Here is a 20,479-nt window from a genome sequence, read left to right as displayed (position 1 = left end):
TGTCTATCTGTCTGTCTCTCGCGCCTGTCTGTCTATCTGTCTCTCTCGCGCCTGTGTGTCTGTCTGTCTCTCGCCTGTGTGTCTGTCTGTCTCTCGCCTGTGTGTCTGTCTGTCTCTCGCCTGTGTGTCTGTCTGTCTCTCGCCTGTGTGTCTGTCTGTCTCTCGCGCCTGTTTTTATATCTGTTTTTATAGCCATTCCCTGACTTATAATGTTTAACACACTTTTATCTTATTTGAATTGTGTGTTCTTTTGTCTAACCCATGTTGACAAATGAATAAGGGAATCTAGCATCTGTGCCACCTCAGATTTATGTCCCAGTGAGACAGGAAGTCATGGGTAACTGCTTGAAAGTTATTAAGCACTCTGATCAACTTAAAAGGTCACATATAAATGGGGGAAAAACATCACTTACAGTTTGTTAATAAAAACTTATAGGAGTATGACTAAGAATAAATTTACTTCAAATAAAGGTTGGAATTCTCACACTTTTTGAGTGTGAAATTAAGGTAATTTACCAAAAAGTGATTTTTTTTTTTTTAACAACCTTTTACACATCTTTATAAGGATGCCAATACAGCCTGTTATCTTAACAGTGTGGGTAGAAAGACAGCACAAAAGGCAATAAGCAGTGTGGCATAGTGGTTTAGGCTTTGAACATCAAACCCTAATAATGTGGGTTCAAATCCTGTGACTGACACTGTGTGACATTGTGCAAGTCATTTTACCTGCCTGTGCTCGAATTGAAAAAGCAAAGGAAATGTAACCAATTGTTGAAAGTTGACATGGATGATAAAATGAATTTACTATAACATCTGGCAATGTCCAATGTCTCTGAATTTAGAAAATAAGATAAACACAAACTAAGAAAAAGTAAACAAATTTACATGATGACAAAAAGCATAACCTGTACCTTCAGTAATTTGAAAGAATGCCTGCAAATTTGACATATATTGCAGAGAAAAACCTGAGCAAAATCTGTTTATCCAAAGATGCTAAATACACAGTAACATTGTCAAAGTTAAACAAATACATTGAAGTTGTTAGCAATGTTTTCAAAAATGGTTTATTAAAATTTGTTGGATGCTAAATACATTGTATTGGTGACTGATATTACCTCCATGTGTTCTAAGAACATTTGGTTGCCTTTTTTGTATGTATATAATATATACAGTACATATTCAAGGTTTTTTTTTTTTTTTTTTTTAAGAGTACTCAGACTTAGAGTGGCCTTGGACTGCTCACTGACTCTACTTTCAGCACCAAGCTCCAAAGGCAGGTTTGATATTTTAAAAAAGGATGTGTTGATAAAGTATGTTACAAAAATCTAGCAAAACCATATTGTTTTAAACAAAGATTTAAAAATTTGATTCTTTACGGTGCAAAGAATCTGTTCTCAATCCTAATAAATTAATGAAAGCAATTCAAGTGGAGAGGGGAAACAAAACATGTATATACACTGCTCATCTACATAGTGCACATTATTTGTAATAAAGTGTGTGCTACAAATGACAGAATCATTTCCATCTGTAATAATCTAACTTTCAAAGCTGGTTAATGTACTATTTTCTTACAATATTAATATTTTTAATTAATGCAAAAATTAAATCACTACTGTCTATCTTTAAATTTACAATCATGTAGTTAAATTACAGCAAAGCTTATTTCATTGTTTTCTTCCTTGAGTAAGTGCATGAGTGTAAAAAGAGCCCTATCCACCCTCAATTTAAAATATTGTGTCAAACATGTGGAGCACCTGAATACAACACATCAAAAATGACAACTAAGTAGCATCTATGCTCTTGAGAATATTTGAGGTTTCATGTTAGGCATTAAAGTTGTCTACAGAGATACAGGAATAAAAAAGACTAAGTACAAATAAATCTCTATATAAACACAAGACACAATACTAAGAATTGTGTGTATGTAACAGTTATTCTTTCAATTTGTCTACTGTATATTTCCAAATACTGACTTGTTTAACTAAAATGTTGAACTTATCCTTGGAGATGCCTTTAGAATAGGATAACAAGAAGTTCAATTTAAATTAATCTCAAAATTTCAGAAATTTCCCTAAATAGACACACACTGTTATGTCCAAATTGCATTTATTTTTCATTTTGTTAAATCTACATAGTGCAGTAAATAACCTTTCTTAGGATGGATTTAACATTTGAATTGTCCCCAAATATCATAAGATTAGCAATATTTACCTCTCCATATCCACATACTACAACTTGCTTTCCTCCAAACATAACATCTGTTGTTCTTTTCAGCCTGTTGATTAAAAATAAAATACATGGCAAAATTGTAATAGATGAAGTTGCCAGAACATTTCATCATGTATTTATATAAACGAGCTAAGGGATACAACAGTATTTAAGCCCAGTTTACTTAAACTTGATGTTGAAGCAGAACAGTAGTAATGAATATCTGGTTAGTAGATTCCTTTTGGCAATTTTTGGTACTGCTAAACAGACTGATTTGCATGCAATTAAATATTTCCTCTTAAATGTACATGTCTCAGAGTCAAATGAAAATCTGTCTATGCACATTTACCTTTCCTCAAATCTCTTTATACTTTTAGTAAACTATATCTTTTTACCTAACTGACAGACCTAATAGACTAAAAAAACTGTATACTGCTAACTTAGAGATGTCTTTTAGTCTACGGATTACATATAAAAGATTTTCAAAGTAGAGTTGTGAATGGTACTATATGTTTTAGCAGTTAACACTTATGTTCTTAGATAAATTTTATTTTTAAACAATATTAAGGGGCTCTGCCCACGTTCGCCAACCTCCATGTGGGCCCTAGTCATTTCCCGGATCTGACGTTTGTGACAAATCATGTAGTGCTTTTGGATAAACACGAATATCAACTCTGTCTTCGATATCTCCTTCTTTCAAAATTATTAATTAATTAATTCATCACATATTCGTTTATTATATATGCGAGCGTGATCTTTCAAATTAATATAGAAATCCAAGAAAATTTCTTTGTACGTGGTTTGCAGATAAATTTTGTGTAAAGTGCGATGCTTTTGGACGTATGGATTTATATTCATTATTGGCTGTAGAACTGTTAATACATGCGATTGTTTAACTCTTTCGATTCTGTGTTGCATGACTTCACCGTGATCATAAATATAACACCTGACCAAATTGTGGTTTCTTTGAAATTAATCTTGTAGTAACTTTAGTTGTTGCGGGACCACAGATTCACATGTCCTGAATCATAAAAAATCTACATTTTGAGCATTGAATGATGCGAACATAAACAGATTAGTGTAGATTTGAATATTTTGCCTGTAGTGTTTGTGGATTTCACTATCACCAAATAACAAATCTTTTATTTCTCGCAGATATGCCTCTTCATTGGGAAGGAACACTACTTTGCCATGATGGCAACACGAAGTAGACGATCTACAAGTCTCCAACTTAAACTTTAAAGCTGAACAATATCTTCATACTTCTGTCATATCACCTATGTTCATATACTGTATTCGACCTCTTTTCACTGTTCCGTTATTTCACCGAGTAATAATTTGTTTGTTTGTGCTAATGCGATCTTTATTATCAGTTTTTTGAGACTTTTGAGTTTTAGTACTTTCATAATCTGTAACCTGTTCTGCATGTGTATCGCACCAACGTTTTTGAACCTCTTTACAACGTTCTACTTTGTCTTTTATTTCCAACCCCGCTTTGACCTGTTAGGTTTTCAATTCATCTATTGGCACAAAGTCTAATCTTGCAGGACTTGAACTCTCTCTCAGAAAATGTCTTGTCTCGTGTTTCTGAAAAAGTCTCGTGCCAAGATTTTTTTTATATAATAAAGAGATAATAAAGAGATAATGAGATTGGGGTGAAGCCGTAGTGGATATTTCTTTAGCTTCTTTACAAGTACAAAAAGAAAAAGACAACAAAGAAACAATACCACCATATTATTATTAAATTAATAACTCTGAATGTAAATATGGCAAGAGAAAAGCAATTAAAGGAGCATCTTTCATAACACCACTTGCTGCAATAATATTTCACAGCAAAAAGCAATCTAGCTAATTCTAGATAAAAATTTTTACAGTGTTTTAATTTGTCGTCAATGGAATAAAGTGGTGCTGATATAAGCAAGCATTTTTGTACTGCGTTTCACAGAAGCAATAATCATTTGTCAGAGTAAAGGGTTCAAATGAATTTAAGGAAAGGTCATGATGCAAAAGTGCCATAAACAACTTTAATTTATTTTTAGATGACATCATCTTGCAAATCTCAGTTTACTGCTCTTTTCATATGTCAGAGATGTATATTGAACATATTAGTCATATCAATCATAATAATATTACCACTTCTATGATAAGAGTTCATGGGGTAATTGTGTAAAAGTTTTAACTTTTCATGTTATGTTACTACTATAAAAGCAACCATGACTAGTGAGCAGAACTACATTACCTTTAAAAACTTTTGTCTTCCTTGTATATTAAAACTTAAAATTTTAATTACTGAACATGTGGTAACATTTAGACATTGCGTGAAAGCTTCTCAGAGCTTGATGAAAAAAAAAAAAAATGGGTTCAATAAAGAAGCAGCTGTCTTTCTAAACAGAACCCATTGTTCCCACTTGCAGAACTTTCAGATAAGGTTAGAACACTGTATGTGACTGTGTTGTAAAAAAACTTGGCAGCACTTACAACTTGCACAATTAGCACTATGGATAACATACTAGCAACTCTATCACTATTTGCAAAGCATTCAACCTATGCAGAAAAGCAATAAATTATCATTGATTTGGATCTACCAAACCAAAGTCAAAGGACATACCAGTCCTTTCTTTAAAGACTAAGGCCAGTTTTATACTTCACGTGACGCATGCTGCAGCGGACGCTCCTGCTATGCAAGCGTTTTACTGTTTATACTTGCGTGCATACTTTACGTAAATCTGGAGAAATCCAGCAGGTGGCAGTACAAGATATCATGACGGTGAGAACAGGTTTGGCTTCTCTGTGTTGTGAATTACCTGGAACACCCATTAAATTCCGATGACACCTTACCGCAATATCTCTGAAAAGGATGTTTAATGATTAAATCCATAAATCCAGGGATGTGTCCATTCCAGCAAGCATTGGACACGAGGCAGAAACAATCCCTGGATGGAACCTCAACTCATCGCAAGGTGAATACAAGCACACGCTTTCATTGGAGTCATTTTAGCGGCATCAAATCTGCATATCATTGGAAGGAAACCGAAGCACACTGTGGAAACCCAGCAGGAATACATGTAAACTCCAGGCAGTGAATACCAGCGACGTGACTCCATGCGAGACAGGAGTGCTACCGCTCCACCACCGAGTCACCCCCATGTGTGTAATTATTAACAGTATTCATTATTTAAACGAAATTGATTTATCTGTAAAATGTAACATACATACTTTAATACATTTCATCATGAAAGTGATATCAAGTATAAATCTAAAGATTCTAAATTTGCAGAGAGTTGGTATATCATACATTTAATGTGTTCTATGTGGTGATCAATTGCTTCTTGCCGCTGCTATCAGGTCCAAGAAACTCGCAGCGATTAAAAACTGGGATGCGTTTAAAGTAAACTACAAGGTTAAAATGGACATTTCGAGATTAAAGCAGAAATTTCCACTTGAATCACAAAATACACGTTTTCACCATATCCATAATTTTTTTTCTTCTGTGCTCAAATACAGTGCTGTGCATTATGTTGCTGTTGGGACGTCGCAAAAAAAAGCGGCACAAAAATTGGTATGTGAGACCTTTAAAATGTATCGTGTCATTACGATCGGGAATATGCGACGCTTGAACGTAAAAGCACTACAAATGCATTTGTATGTCAGCATTTTGCTTCACCACATTGAACCATTCATCAAACATCAAAGCGCACACATTGATCTCGTAGGATCCGCAAAGTGGCTTTCTGACACATGTAGATAGTAAACAGAGACTCTGACGTCACATTCTAACTTTTAGCACACTGCGCCCCCCAACTTTCTGCTGGTACTGCAACTCATGCACACGCCGCGTTAATTTCTGAGGGCCTGCTCAGAGGATGCGTCAAATGAACGCTGGGAACATGTGGCAGTTTGAAGGGAGTTTGAAGTATAAATGAGCCCTAAAAGGATATGAGCTGCTGGAAATGCAGATTCAATGTGCAAAAAGGCATGAAGGAGAGCCACTCACTCTAGGGGCCAGAGAAACAGACACAAGAATTAGTGAGGAGAAAAAAAAAAAAAAAGGAATTACTCACTTTTAGAAATGGTGACCTGCTGTGTAGGTATTACATTATTTACCGAGCACTTCACTTGAAAAATTCATCCATCAAGGATAATTCAAGGTCAAATGGACTAAAGCCTATTCTGGTAGGATAGGGACTAATCCCGGACAGGGGGCCAGTCCATCACAAAGTGTACATATAGACAGTGCACAGGCTGAGATTGAAAACCAAGACTCTACAGCTGTGAGGCAACAGCACTAAACATGGACTCAACTGTAAAAATACTGTAGAAATATTATGTCACACTGTTTATATAAAAGCTTTGTGATGTTGTTTAACATGATTGTACTTTGTACTGCCTAAAAGTATGGAAAGAAAAACAGAGCTTTGTTCCTTTAATTAGTCTCAAACTATGGGAACAAATGTTATACATGTTGTTATTCACACAGAACACAGACTATTTGAGACTTTTAAAGGAATATTTTTTTGTTTTATCCAAAATATTCTCATCCTCATGAGAGTATACTTCTGCTCAGGGAATTCTTTTTTCAACAAATGTAGTTTAAATATCTGATTTGTTCAAGCAACAATGCAGCAAATTTCAATTGTTAATATGAGATATGTTTATCTTTTGTAAGAAAGTGTAAATTCCAGAGCATTACTAATACATTTCTGTGGGATATAAGCTATGCACAGGAATGCAAAAAAAATGTCTGAAAAACAAACAATAAAAACAAAACAAAAATGAAAATAAAAAAAAAAACAGTATAACCAAACAAATGTGCTTTGTCATGACATATTAGAAAATACTTACCCATCCAGGATAGACTCCCTGCAGCAGTATAAATTATCAAATTTCTGTTTGGTAACAGAGTCATTCACATTCATTGCAGGAACACACAGCTTTCCAGCTTTTGACAACTGATATAACCTTGCAAATAAAGAAAAGTTAAAAATATAAACAGTAACAGAAACATGAAACAAAAGAGAAATGCCAAACAAAATACAAATATACTGCTTGGATACATAAGTCTAAAGATTGTACATAAAATGTTCTAACATGCAGGCTTAAGAGGTTATTACAGTATTCCTTTTGACAAATTTTTATATTAATACTTAATACAGCACTATTTAAATAAAATGTAGAAGTAGTCAAATGCTCTTCCCAAGTCTCTTCTGGTACACTGGATAGGAAATTACACTTTAAATAGCAAGGGTATGGGTTTAGCTGCCACCTCTGACTAACTGTGATAGACACTTGACTAGCCTGTGTTCAAACCATAAAATCAAAGTGTAAACAAATGCAATGTAGCCTACTCTTATAAATTCCTTTAGTGGAGGTGCCATTTGACAAAAATTTACTTTTTAGCAAGTACTTTCATAAATCACCAGCAGGTGGCAAATATTTCTGTAAGCAGGTACTGCAGTATGCCTTTGCCCCATCATTTGCAGTTGCACTGAAATTTCAGTGTTAGGACAGAATTATTAATTCTTTAATACTCCATATAAGAAGGCATTGAAACAGCAAACCCTATTTTACAAATGTTCTAAAGGGCTGGATTGTGCAGCACCAGCCACAAATATATTTGCTCTATAAAAAATGATTTGGATCAATTTGTCTTGAAGACACCGACACATGATGTCTTGCTGTAATTAAGTGCAGACGCAATGGGTGCACCTGAACAAAAACCACACTACTGAATATTTTCTGAATCTGTTTATCTTAGTTTGGATATACCAACCTATGAATGTCCTGCTTTTGATTGTCTATCACCAGTTTATATAAGAAAAACTGATTTCTAATAATAATATGCCCGGCTGAGGAACTAATTTTTTTTCATAATATGCAGTTTATACTGATTTTGGGTCAGTCAGAACTGTGAAAGCTTCCACATATTCCAGGGCAACAGTTTCAATTAGACAGGAGTACCAAAACATATTTCCTTTTGCTCTCTTGAATCTACTGTCATTAAACCTTTGCTTCATTGATTCCAGGAGTGAGAGTGATACATATTATGTACAACAGGCACTACAAGTACACTTCAAACTAATGCACTACACTCGCTTTTGAGGCTAATACCATGCCATCTAGAACAGTTCTGTAAGTAATTCCTTAAATAAAACGGTAAATGTTGCGAAGTGCCTACTTTGGTCATCATAGCAGTGTTCACTACTGCCAGTTACATACTTCAAATCATTTATGTAACACTTTAAAGGCCTTTCTTAATTCTTCAAACCATAGTTATACCCATTTTTTGAGCACAAAAGAATATCAAGTGGCCAAATATAGAGTTAGGTGCCAAAAAACAAAAGACATATTAGAGTATTTTAAGCACACATTATGAGCACTCTTATCTTTTATCAATGGCCATGTTGTAACAGTAGTTAGATATTTTAAAAAGTAAAGTTTTTGCTTGCATTAATCTGTTATTTGTATGAGCCTAACCAAAAGAAATTCACTGCAATTTGTGTTGTTAAGGTAATATGTAATAAACAATACCCATTTATACCCTGAAAATTGTTCTTGAAGTAGAAATAGTACATTCTGCAATTCTAGCAATCCTGTATCCTTTCAAGTTGGTAATCACTGTCCCAAATGGGACGTTTGCCCAAATGTGAGACAAAGCCTTAAAACTGGCTAAAATTGCTCACTTAAGAGCCATATTGCTCCTGGTTTAACTCAGCGTGTGGTTTATGCTTTGGAGTAAAACTTATGAAAACAAATAAGAATAGAAAAATTAATTTTATAACAAATGTTTGGTAGCTTTCCCCTGAAGGAATAACACTTGTTCTCTTTTTCATTTCTAATGATTAGTGTGAGTGGAGTATTAATGTAAACATCATTGCTAAATGGAGTAGATGTAAAATCACAAGAACTGAAAATAACCTAGGTTATGAAGATATTTACTACAAGATCATCATACACAATATTTAAAATGGTATCAAAAACACCTAACAAGAGAGTGAAAGCAAAGCATTGCACCCTCTAAGGCCATGAAAGTATCATTATTTAATATGTATTAACAGAACTGCAGAACTAAGAATAAGTATATTGTTAACTTTTTTTTTATTTTAAAATACCTGGAGACATACATAATTGGATGCATATCATTTCCATAATGCAGCTTTAACTGTTTTTTTAACTAATAAAAAAACAGTTGGTAGAGAAACTAGAGTATTTTGGTTTTCACTTATTTTACACATTATTGTATATTAATAAAAATATAATCTTTTAGATACCTGCGAGAACGAATTATGTGATAACCTTTAAAGTATATGTACATATTCCATCAGCAATATATTATTTAAGACATTGGAGATCAAGCATAGTCCATACCTGTGCACACCAGTGACACTTTCTTCTACTATCCCTTTAATTTTTTTAAACATATTTGGATATTTCTTATAAATCCAATGAGTAAGATCCCCTCCATCATCGAGAATCTGTAATTAAATTTAGAGCAGAACTTAAATGAAATACAAATACTGGAAATTTCTATATATGCTGAAACAGATCAACTCAGCCACATTCTAAAGTCAAGCATGTTTTATAAATTAAAAAAAAAAAAACAACCAACCTGCTCTTGAGCTTTATAATAGAGCTAAAAGGTACTGGAGAGACCCAATGTGATAAAAAGTCTTAAAACTTACCAAATGTATCCATATTTCTAGCCAAAAATGTTAAGTATTGATCTTGGGATTACATATGTACTACAAAACAGTATATCCATGCAGTTTTACAAGAAGAATAAAAAGCACAATGTAAGCCATCGTTGCGAGATTCAGCCTTTTTTTTTTTTTTTATATATACATATATAAAAGAGGACAAGCTTTGCTCTTCACTTTGCCAAGCTCATCTTCCTCTATGGCACCCTACATAGCTGGGGGCATGGAACTTCACAACAGAAAGTCATCACCAAACACCATATCGACACAAAATGTTGATGTTCAGGATTTCTGTCTCAGTTCCACAGACAACTAGAGAATAAGAACTGAAAAGGCCACATGACCCCCATTCTCCTTCCCTGCAATGCAGAATCACTACCAATGTGCCCAACCATAATACTTGTAATAATAATATTCCATATTTCAGGGTAGGTTTGTGATGCAGCTGAAAGCCCATACCAGCAAGACTAGGGCAAAAGCCAAAAAAAAAAAAAAAAAAATATTTGGACAATACTGTTCTAATGAATAATAATAATCCATCCATCTTCCTAACCGGCTTATCCTGGCAAGGTTGTGGGGCAGTGGAAGCCTATCCCAGCAACCACTGGACAGACGCATGGCAGAAAATATCCCTGGAAAGGGAGCCAGTCCATCACAGGGTAAACACGTGTGAGCAGATGCCCACACTAGGGCCAGTACAGCAATTCACCTAACTTTAATCAGGTTGAAGTTTAGTTAGTTCAGTACAGATGTTTTATGAATGGCAGAGTGGGTTGTTCATTCCTGGAGTTTTCATGTTCTCCCCATGTATTCACAGATTGATTGGTATCAAAATCAGTGAATTTACTCACTCTTAAGACATTGTTCTCAGTTCTTGTATTACCACCATATCAGCAGCAAGAGCAACTCATTATGCATTTGAAAAACTTGATAATTGGTTTATGACACTTCCATCTGCTGTACCGTATACCACAGAAAGGTGTCTCGGCTCTTTCAAAAATCTGCGGCTTTTATTAAAAATACGAGGTAGTGTAAACAGTTCAATTCAAGTTGTTATGTGTACAAAAGTACAATGAAACTCCTATGTTCTATTTTCACTATGCTCGATCTGCATCTTGCTTTGGTAAGGCTTTATCAAATAATGCAAATAGTAATGGGTCATTTGGGGGGTTCGTCATATGATTATCAAAACTGCACATACAATGGTTGCTGCAAGGAAACAAATGAACAAGCAACATATCCTTATCCCAGGAAAGCAGTATCAAGAAGCTGTGATAAAAAATGATTATTTCAAGTTTACTTTTGTTATTACAAGGGTGTCGCATGAAAACAGAAGGCATGTTTTCTTAAACTGCAACCTTTGCTGCTTCAAAGTGGACATATCTGGTAAGTTTTCAAGCTTTTTCTGTCACCTTCAGACCCAAGTACCCAACAGCCCCATTGTAAACTGAAAGACAGGATATTTTTTAAATTTATTTAAAAAAAAAAAAAAAAGCTTCACTTTGGAACACAATTTCAAATGACAAATTAATGGATAATTATGATTATGATGAAATAACTTCAGTTTGAATAATACAGAACTTATCCTTTTACAAAATTAACACCAACTATTAGAAATGTGTTAAAAAAGTAAACAAATGCTATTACTTAATAAAAATACCACATAAAAATTAGATGCATTAAGATACATGTCCAGAGCAAGTAATTGATAAAAGATGATACACAAAAATAAACTAGAAATGAACATTAATGCTCATCTGAAGGATAAATGATTTTCCCTACTCTGGGAGAAAATTTTTGCTGCTGAAGATAGACTTTTTCCAGTATGTTACTATAGTATATTTTCATGCATTACAATCTGTATTCAACAGACAGAGAGGGGTCACTTTTAAGTGTTTCACATATACAGTATATCAGCATTTCTCAACCTTTAAGTATTTGCGACCCGAGTTTTCATAACAGCTTTAATCGCGCCCCCCCAACATTTTTTTGAAATGTAGATGCATATTTTATTATACCTACTTAACTTTTATCAACATTTATCTAACTCTGTATTTATTGTTCTAGTATCAGAATGTAGCTTAAGTTAATTCGTTTTGGTTTCAATAGCTGTTTTTTATCATATTTTTGATTCTTGTTTTCTTTTTTACACATCTTCGCACCCCCCTTTTTGCTACTTCGCACCCCCCTAGGGGGGCCTGCCCCACAGGTTGAGAACCAGGGTAAAACAAATGTATAAAAAGAATTACTATGTGAATAAATAGTGCAAGAATCTTTACTAAAATATATCAGTTTCTGAAATTACGCACCATGTTTGGTTGCCATCCTTCAACGTTAACACATCGATCAATGCACCACCAGAAATCATCTTCTGATTCACCTTTCCAAGCAAAGACTGCAAAACCTGACAGATTGAAATGAAAATACTGTAACAGCGAGATTAAAAGAAATATACAATATTATCAAAAAGTACTCTTGAAATGTATTAATTGTTGTGACAACTTCATATTTTGACTGTGACTTTTTATCTGCCAGTACTATATTGATTCTTACATGATGCTGTTGCAAAGCTAAATTTACTTCCCCCATTATAAAACACAAATAACTGAAATATTAACACTACAAAGGAATTTTCATATGATGATATTTTGTGAAATCCAACCAAAATGATTTTAGGAAGGATAATTAACTGATTTCCTAACTGATCTCAGTAATAGGATCATTAAGCCAAAAGAATGCTGCCAAGAAAAAGTATATTTTGAACGAAGATTACAAAAAAATGTGAAACAACTATCTATGAAACTTCTGTAAGTTGTTGACTTCAATAAAAGATACAAAAAGTTATAACTTTTGTTGCCCCACATTCTCATGCAGATCTCTTCTATAGCTTATCAGGTGATAACATCTACGATGTCTAACATAGTTCTTCAGATTTCAGTCACCTCAGGAAAGATTCAAGGATGCTCACAAACTATGCCAAAGAAATCTTAAAACATTTCAATGCAAAACATACCTCCTTCAGCAAGGGCTGCTGCAACTTCATTCTGAGTTGAATAAATGTTACAAGCAGCCCACCTACATTGAGCTCCAAGGGCAGCAAGTGTCTCCATTAACACCTGTAGAATGATACAATAAAGTGCTTCAAGAAGATGTAATAACACAAAAAAATCATACAAATTTGGACAGCTGGCTCTCATTCTCAATGTGGGAGAAGACATTTTCACTAAAGTAGCATGATAGAGAAGGCACACTCACTAACAAATAGGGATCTTTCGGATACTGAAAGAAAAACATATCACATGGAGAAATACTGGGGAAAAAATACAAGCAAGTCTGGCATTCTCTTCTGACCTCTCTCATTAACAAGTTGTTTTTGCACATAGAGCTGATGTTTACAGGATGGTTTTTATTTATTGTACCAGTCTCTTTGTATTCTATAGACAGAATAAGATTTAGTCTTTTTTATTGCCATCTTTTCTTATTCTACAAGAAAGAATTTTAATTTGTCTTGCTCTGGAAACATTGTTCCTGCCTGTGACAGAACTGACATCTCTGGCACACTTTTTACATTCCTAAAAAAGGTAGAAATAAATGCTTTTCCCTCATTAAGTTATTAAAACATCTTCTTTTGTGGAACTGACAGTGTCCTAAATTAACCCATGGCATCTGCACCACTTGGGAAACGTAATTGTTTCGTACATTTTTGTCTCAATAAAGGCTAATGTAGGCTGTGAAAGAGAGCATTTTACAGATTGAATCCAATTATACAAGCTAGGTTTAGTTTAGGTTTAGTGCATCCACCAAACAGTATCATCTCCAGACAGAGGAGCAGCTTCACCGACAGACTGCTGCCACTGTCCTGCTCCATTGACAGACTGTTCCTCTGGAGTATGTGAATTTCCCTTTGGGATTAATAAAGTATCTATCTATCTATCTAATAAACAGAGTTGAGATTTGCAAGACATACATTTTTCTTGTTCTAGCAAGTGCAACATGCACACAGTCATTCTGGTGTTGCATGTTTCAGTCAGGGTGCTTTGTTACACTAAGATGCACAACTGCCATTTCTTCTCTGTCAACATGCTTTAGATGATTCACTCATTTCATAATTAGGGCACATTATGGAGTTGAGCAAATATTTCTTAAGTTATGCATTTAAATTGGAAGGAAAATAAATGACCTTACTATCACCCTCTGAGCGAGGCATTAAATGACTCTCAGGAAATGAAAGGTAACACATTATCCTACTAAGTCTATTTTTCAGATTATTTCAACTTGCACTATAATATAGGCTTATATGTACAAAAAAAGTATAAAGTTCATAGTTGCAAAGACATTACCTCTCTTTATCAGAAAAAATATCAGAGTTTAATATATTTTCTTAGTGGTATATGCCTTTTAACAGAATATTGCTGGTTTCATTTTTTTATAATCGATAATGCATGATTGTAATGGCCCTGAACATATTTTGATATAAACAGGTTGGACCAGTGGAACCTATGATGAAAAAAGATTAGAAAAGTTAATGGATGTAGGTCTTAGGTTACAGATAGAACAAGAATATAAAATCCTAACACTTCACTTTTTCAGCTGAGTTTCCATTAATTTTCATCTAGCAACTTCTGTATTTTTTTTTTTCTTACTAGTGAAGTAAATTACTTTAGATGTGAAAGAGTATTTAGCAGCTGGAACTAACACTGAGGAAAAGTATTGCATACTACCATCTTTATTGCCATTTTCAATCATTTTGTGTTTTTGGGTGTGTCACTAAATGTAACTGACCGCACTAAATGTAAAACAATAAGCTCTGTTATAGGGAAGTAGCTCGATCAGCGGCCAACATACTGAACATACTTATAGTTTAGTTTAAACTTTTTTTGTGTTTTGTGATTTAAAGTACGGTGATATTGTTTCACTGTCATTTTATTAAGTTCAAAGTATTTCTCTTTAAAGTATGCAATACAGAATTATGCATTTTTGATGATATTTCCATTAACTGATATTTTCAGTGAAAGTTACAACTTGCATACAAACTATAGGTGGAGACAAATCAGAATATACAGTACTAGGCAAAGCAGAAACAGTGAGTTTTTACAAGTATTTCTAAAATTATTTGTCTTCAGGAAGAAAACTTTATAGCTTCCCTTATTTTTAATGCTGTGCAGCACTGGCTGCATATACTGTACCTCCACCAGAGCAAAAAAACAGGCTGTAAAAGTTGCCACGCCTTCCCAATTGAATAGCAAAAACCAGGTCTTGCCAACAAACTGAGTTTAATAAAAAGGTCCTCATGTAATGTATTGCCACCAACTACCAATTCATGTCAAGATTTGTATGCTTCATAACACGTTTTAAGTGTGGAGACTGGCCTGGCCCCTTTGTTTTGTGCTACTGAGAGATCTCAATCTATACTAATAAAAGGTAAAGCCCTGACTGTCTGACTCACTCACTCACTCACTACTAATTCTCCAACTTCCCGTGTAAGTAGAAGGGTAAAATTTGGCAGGCTCATTCCTTACTGATTACACACGCAAAATTCTACACATAACGGTCATAACGTCAACAACGTTCGGCCATGTTGAACTTTCTTATTTATGACCCCATCTTCACAAAATTTGGTAGGCAGCTTCCCTGCGCTAACCAAAACCGATGTACGTACTTATTTTGGTGATATGGCGCCACTGTCGGCCGCTATATTGAACTTTCCAACGTCACTAATTCTTTAAAAATTCGAAATTCTACGGGTAATGGTCATAACTGGAACCTATTTTTTCATCCATATACTGTAATAGACTGCAGCTCGATGGCCATGGGAGGCAGAATTGCATCTCGCATCATCATGCCTCCCACGTAATCGAGTGACTGCCCACATAAGGTCAATATTCGCAGGTGAAGGACTGTGCTTAGCATATTCATAAGTAAAAATATCTGAATCACAAACTGATGTTAATTATATTTTGTCCATGAATACTTATTAAATAATTCCAAATAGTTTGTCCGCTTCCTTTCATAGCTTTTCCGATGGTTGTGCTGCTTCCAGGCATGTATTTTCGTATTAAAGAATTTAACCAATCACATTTCAGCCATCATTTGTTGCCAGACAGAGAGGCCTTCACAATCCATTGTGCAGGCACTCTAACACAGAATAAATGTCGATTAACCTGTTGCTTCAACCAATCAGATTTTGAGTTGGTGTCAGTATGGCCCTCTAGGAGACGTACGGTGACGTCACCGTATTCAGACCCATTGATTGGATAGAAGCCGCAGATTCGACTTTCAGCATTAGCTTTGATGACGACAGAAAGGGACTTTTTGATGGAACTGAGGCGCATGGATAACCCGTACAACAGAGTGATTGAATAGTTTTTGAAGAAAGAGAGGATAGATTTTGTTTACAAATAATCCAAATTTTTGGCGAGTAAAATGTTGCGATTTTCCTAAATAATATTGCAAGCTCATGAGTTATTATTGATGTTTTTTATGTGTGTCGTGGCTCTGGCTGCAGTAGAAAGGAACTTGTTCACCCCTGGTTTGTCTATTCAATAAAGGCATTTATTGTGGCTACAGGAGTTACCTATCTGCGATGCAGCGGCTCTTTATACTATATTTCTGCATATTAGTTTTTTAGGGGCGGGTTGATTCAGACAGAGAAGTACTGAAGGCCTAGGTGTGAGATGCACGGTCCGCCAATGGACCAGATGATACGTAAATTTAATGAACACTACAACCCGAAAATAAACAAAACTGTAGAGAGGTCCATGACTAAATGAACGGTAAAAAAGTAAGCGGCGCGGTGACTTATTGAGGCAGGCAGGCGAGAGCACAATAGCACGGGGCTTGATGTAGTGCGTGTTAAGTAGATCTAAAATGCGTTCTCAGATTCGAAATAATATATCTTTTCAAGTTCTATTTGGATATAAGTAGGTTCTATTTAGTCGACAGAAATATCTTTGGTAGGAATGTAAGTTGAATTTAGTCTTTACATTTCTATGGTGAAGAAAAATGTATGCAATGATGACTAAATTTAACTTACATTCCTACCAAAGATATTTCTGTCGACTAAATAAAAATTACTTATATTTAAAATTTAAATAGAACTTGAAAAGATCGATAATTCATAATGCCCGCAGCACTACGTGCACGTAAGAGCGGAAGTCATCCGTTTTAACAAGCAGCGTATTGCACTAATACGAAATAGCCTGCCCATTTAACTATTTAGGAATGGATAGATAAATTAAGAATTTGTACAAATAATGTTCTTCATTTTTCTTCCTCGATGGATTCTGGCATGCTCAGCAACAGCTGCTCGCACCCCAAAGGGTATATATTTATGTGTGTGTGTGTATATGTATGTATGAATATATATATATATACATTATACATATGTGGATTTATGTGTGTATCTATACTAATAAAAGGCAAAGCCCTCACTCACTCACTCACTCACTCACTCACTGACTCATCACTAATTCTCCAACTTCCCGTGTGGGTGGAAGGCTGAAATTTGGCAGGTTCATTCCTTACAGCTTCCTTACAAAAGTTGGGCAGGTTTTATATCGAAATTCTACGTGTAATGGTCATAACTGGAAGCAGTTTTCTCCATTTACTGTAATGGAGATGAGCTTCAACGCCGTGGGGAGTTTCGTGTGACATCATCACGCCTCCCGTAATCACGCAGTACATAGAAAACCAGGAAGACCTAAAAAAGCGCTGAAGAAAACATGCATTATATAATTGAGAAGGCAGCGAAACAATAAGAAGCGAGCGAGTGACATATACAACCATATTCATGACTTCTGCTACTTGAAACAAAGCACGATGTAAACCTACACTTTAAATTAAGTTCATAGACAGGCTGCCGCTGGCGTTTGTAATTTAGTGCCTGCCCATATAAGGCCGTCCGTCAGCGGCAATCCAATAGCAAACTCCCACTAAATATTCACGGGTTAAGGACTGTGCTTATGCAGAGGAAGATGAGATGGTCAGGGTGGTGTTTGGTACAAACTCAGCGAAACTGCGAGAGAAAGTTTTAAGTGCCAGGACTAAGGTAACATTAAATACAGCCATGGACATAGCACGAGATGGCACCAGCACAGCTGGGAAACTTCGATGCATGTACACGCGGCTCCGTGAACTGGCGCAGTGCACAGATAAAAGCAACAGTTCCAAAGGCTGAACAAAACCGAATTACACAATTGAAAAGGCAGCAAAAAATATGAAGCGTTTGATACATACAAGCATATTCATAAATCCAAAACAAAGCACACGTTGGAAAAAGTCAATGTCCGCTAAAGGAAGACAGTGTAAAAAACCGTGCATGCAGTGTGTCAGGTCTCAGATAAAGAAGAAGACGAGCTGTTTATTGATGCAGTAAGAAGCGAATCGATGAATGAAACCTGTCATCTTTACAGCGATTGACAAACACGGAATGTAACTTGAACACAACACATCCTACAAATACGAACCTGATTGAAAGAAATAATGATAATCAAATCCTTGATGACAGCAACACTCAGTAACACTCACAAAACAAATACTGTATATTGACAGTCATGTTACGTTATTTTTAAAATGTTCCCTTTTCTTTTCTAGCTTTTTAACACACTACTTCTCCGCTGCGATACGCGGGTATATATATATATATGTATATATATAACCCGATCTACATACTCGAATAATGGATACTTTATTTAGCCATCAATGATTGTTTTGGTAAAGCCATACTCAGTGTATTCATTAGATGAGCGGTAAAAAGTAAGAGCGAGGGAAGGATGACTTATTGAGGCATGCAGGCTGTAGTGCGTCAACTCTATCTGAATTGCGCGATCACATTTGAAAAAATATATCTTTTCAAGTTCTATTTAGTCCATATGTGTCAAACTCAAGGGCGCGGGCCACATCCGACCAGCGTGTAATTATATCCGGCCCGAGATCATTTTATATACTGTATTATTGTTATTAAAGCCGGGTATATGAAGCGCTGGTAACACAATAAACTACAGATCCCATAATGCAGCGCTTCAGCTGCCTTGCGAACACTTACCGAGTTAATCAAGTTATTGCGAAGCTAGCTCACACGATGCTGAAGAGAAAAGTTGATTCTGAAAATAGAGCCTTTAAAAACCGATGGGAGGCTGAGTATATGTTTACTGAACCCGTGTGTCTCATTTGTGGAGCTAATGTGGCTGTAATTACAGAATTTAATCTAAGGCGGCACTATGAGACAAAACATCAGGTTAACCTGAATGCAATGCAGAAGATACAGAAAGCAGCATAATTAAATAAGAATCTGACACTTCAGCGGACGTTTTAACCCGTGCACAATCACAAAGTGATTTCAAGTGAAGCTGCTTTTATGGGAGACACAAATGCACCAGTGCACTTGCCCCACTTTCCCTGTTGCCAAGTAATGTTAAACCAAGTCGTCACTACGGTGTTCCCAAATCGCACTTTGCTGATAAACTGGCGCACTGAGTTTGCACGGCGCTTTGGTGACTTTGAAGAACAAAAAGTCCGTCTACATGCGGCTCGAACCTTGTGCATGTTTGGTAGCACATATCTGTGTGAGAAGCTCTTCTCAGTGATAAAGACTAACAAAACAGCACACAGGAGTCGCCTCACTGATGAGCACCTGCAATCCATCCTGAGAATCTCCACAACACAGAACCTCACACCAAACATAAGCGAACCTGTGGCCAAAAAAAGATGCCAGGCGTCCAGCTCTAAAATGACATATGAGCAAAGACAACTGAATGATTTGATTTGTTATTGCTGAAAAGAACACATTTATTTATATTTCTAGGTTTTGTTATGCAGCATGTTCATATTTGAATTTGTATAATTTTGACAGGATATATTTTTATGGAGAGCAAAATCTTTTGGGATATTTAAAATCTAAGTTTATTTTTTATATAAAATTACATAAGAGTAAAGAAATGTGAATGTTTGTTCTTTTAACGTTTACTTTATTTCTAACTTGTATAATTTAGACAGGATAAATTTTTATGGAGAGCAAAATATTATAAGTTGTTTAAGGTTTGAGTTGATTTATTCACGAATAATATTCCTGTCTGTTTTTACCATTCCTACCAAAGATATTTCTGTCGACTAAATAAAAATTCCTTCTATTTAAAATTTAAATAGAACTTGAACAAATCGATAGTTCATAATATCCACGCAGACTTGCGTAAGAGCGGGAGTTATCCGTTTTAACAAGCAGCGTATTGCACTGATCTGAAATAGCTGTGTGTGTATATATGTAGATATGTATGTATATGTATATATATGTTTATATATATGTGTGTGTGTATGTATATATATATATATGTATTTGTGTGTATATATGTGTGTGTATGTATAGATATGTATATATATATATGTTTATGTGTGTGTGTGTAAATATATATATATATATATGACAACAACACTCATCACTCACAACAGTGACAAAACAATTACATTGACAATCATGTTACGTTATTTTCAAAATGTTTCCTTTTCTTTTCATTGCTTCTTTAACACACTACTTCTCCTTTCTGCTGGTATTTTACTAGTGTATATATATATATATATATATA

The 20,479-nt window shown here is 35.1% G+C and overlaps 1 protein-coding gene across 2 annotated transcripts in view; it reads right to left on the bottom strand.

The window, feature by feature from the left end:
* ahcyl2b (adenosylhomocysteinase like 2b) overlaps positions 1–20,479 on the bottom strand; it is a 179,518-nt gene that overhangs the window by 23,583 nt on the left and 135,456 nt on the right. For both annotated transcript variants that reach the window (XM_039760982.1, XM_039760983.1), the window contains exons 5-9: positions 12,916–13,018; positions 12,212–12,306; positions 9,574–9,680; positions 7,051–7,167; positions 2,212–2,275 (exon numbers count right to left, since the gene is read on the bottom strand). In XM_039760982.1, the coding sequence (XP_039616916.1) occupies positions 2,212–2,275; positions 7,051–7,167; positions 9,574–9,680; positions 12,212–12,306; positions 12,916–13,018 (486 nt within the window). The remainder of the gene's footprint in view (positions 1–2,211; positions 2,276–7,050; positions 7,168–9,573; positions 9,681–12,211; positions 12,307–12,915; positions 13,019–20,479) is intronic.

The sequence above is a fragment of the Polypterus senegalus genome, chromosome 8, assembly GCF_016835505.1.
Source record: "Polypterus senegalus isolate Bchr_013 chromosome 8, ASM1683550v1, whole genome shotgun sequence".
Taxonomy (NCBI): Eukaryota; Metazoa; Chordata; class Cladistia; order Polypteriformes; family Polypteridae; genus Polypterus; species Polypterus senegalus.
This window is presented reverse-complemented; position numbering and strand designations above follow the sequence as displayed.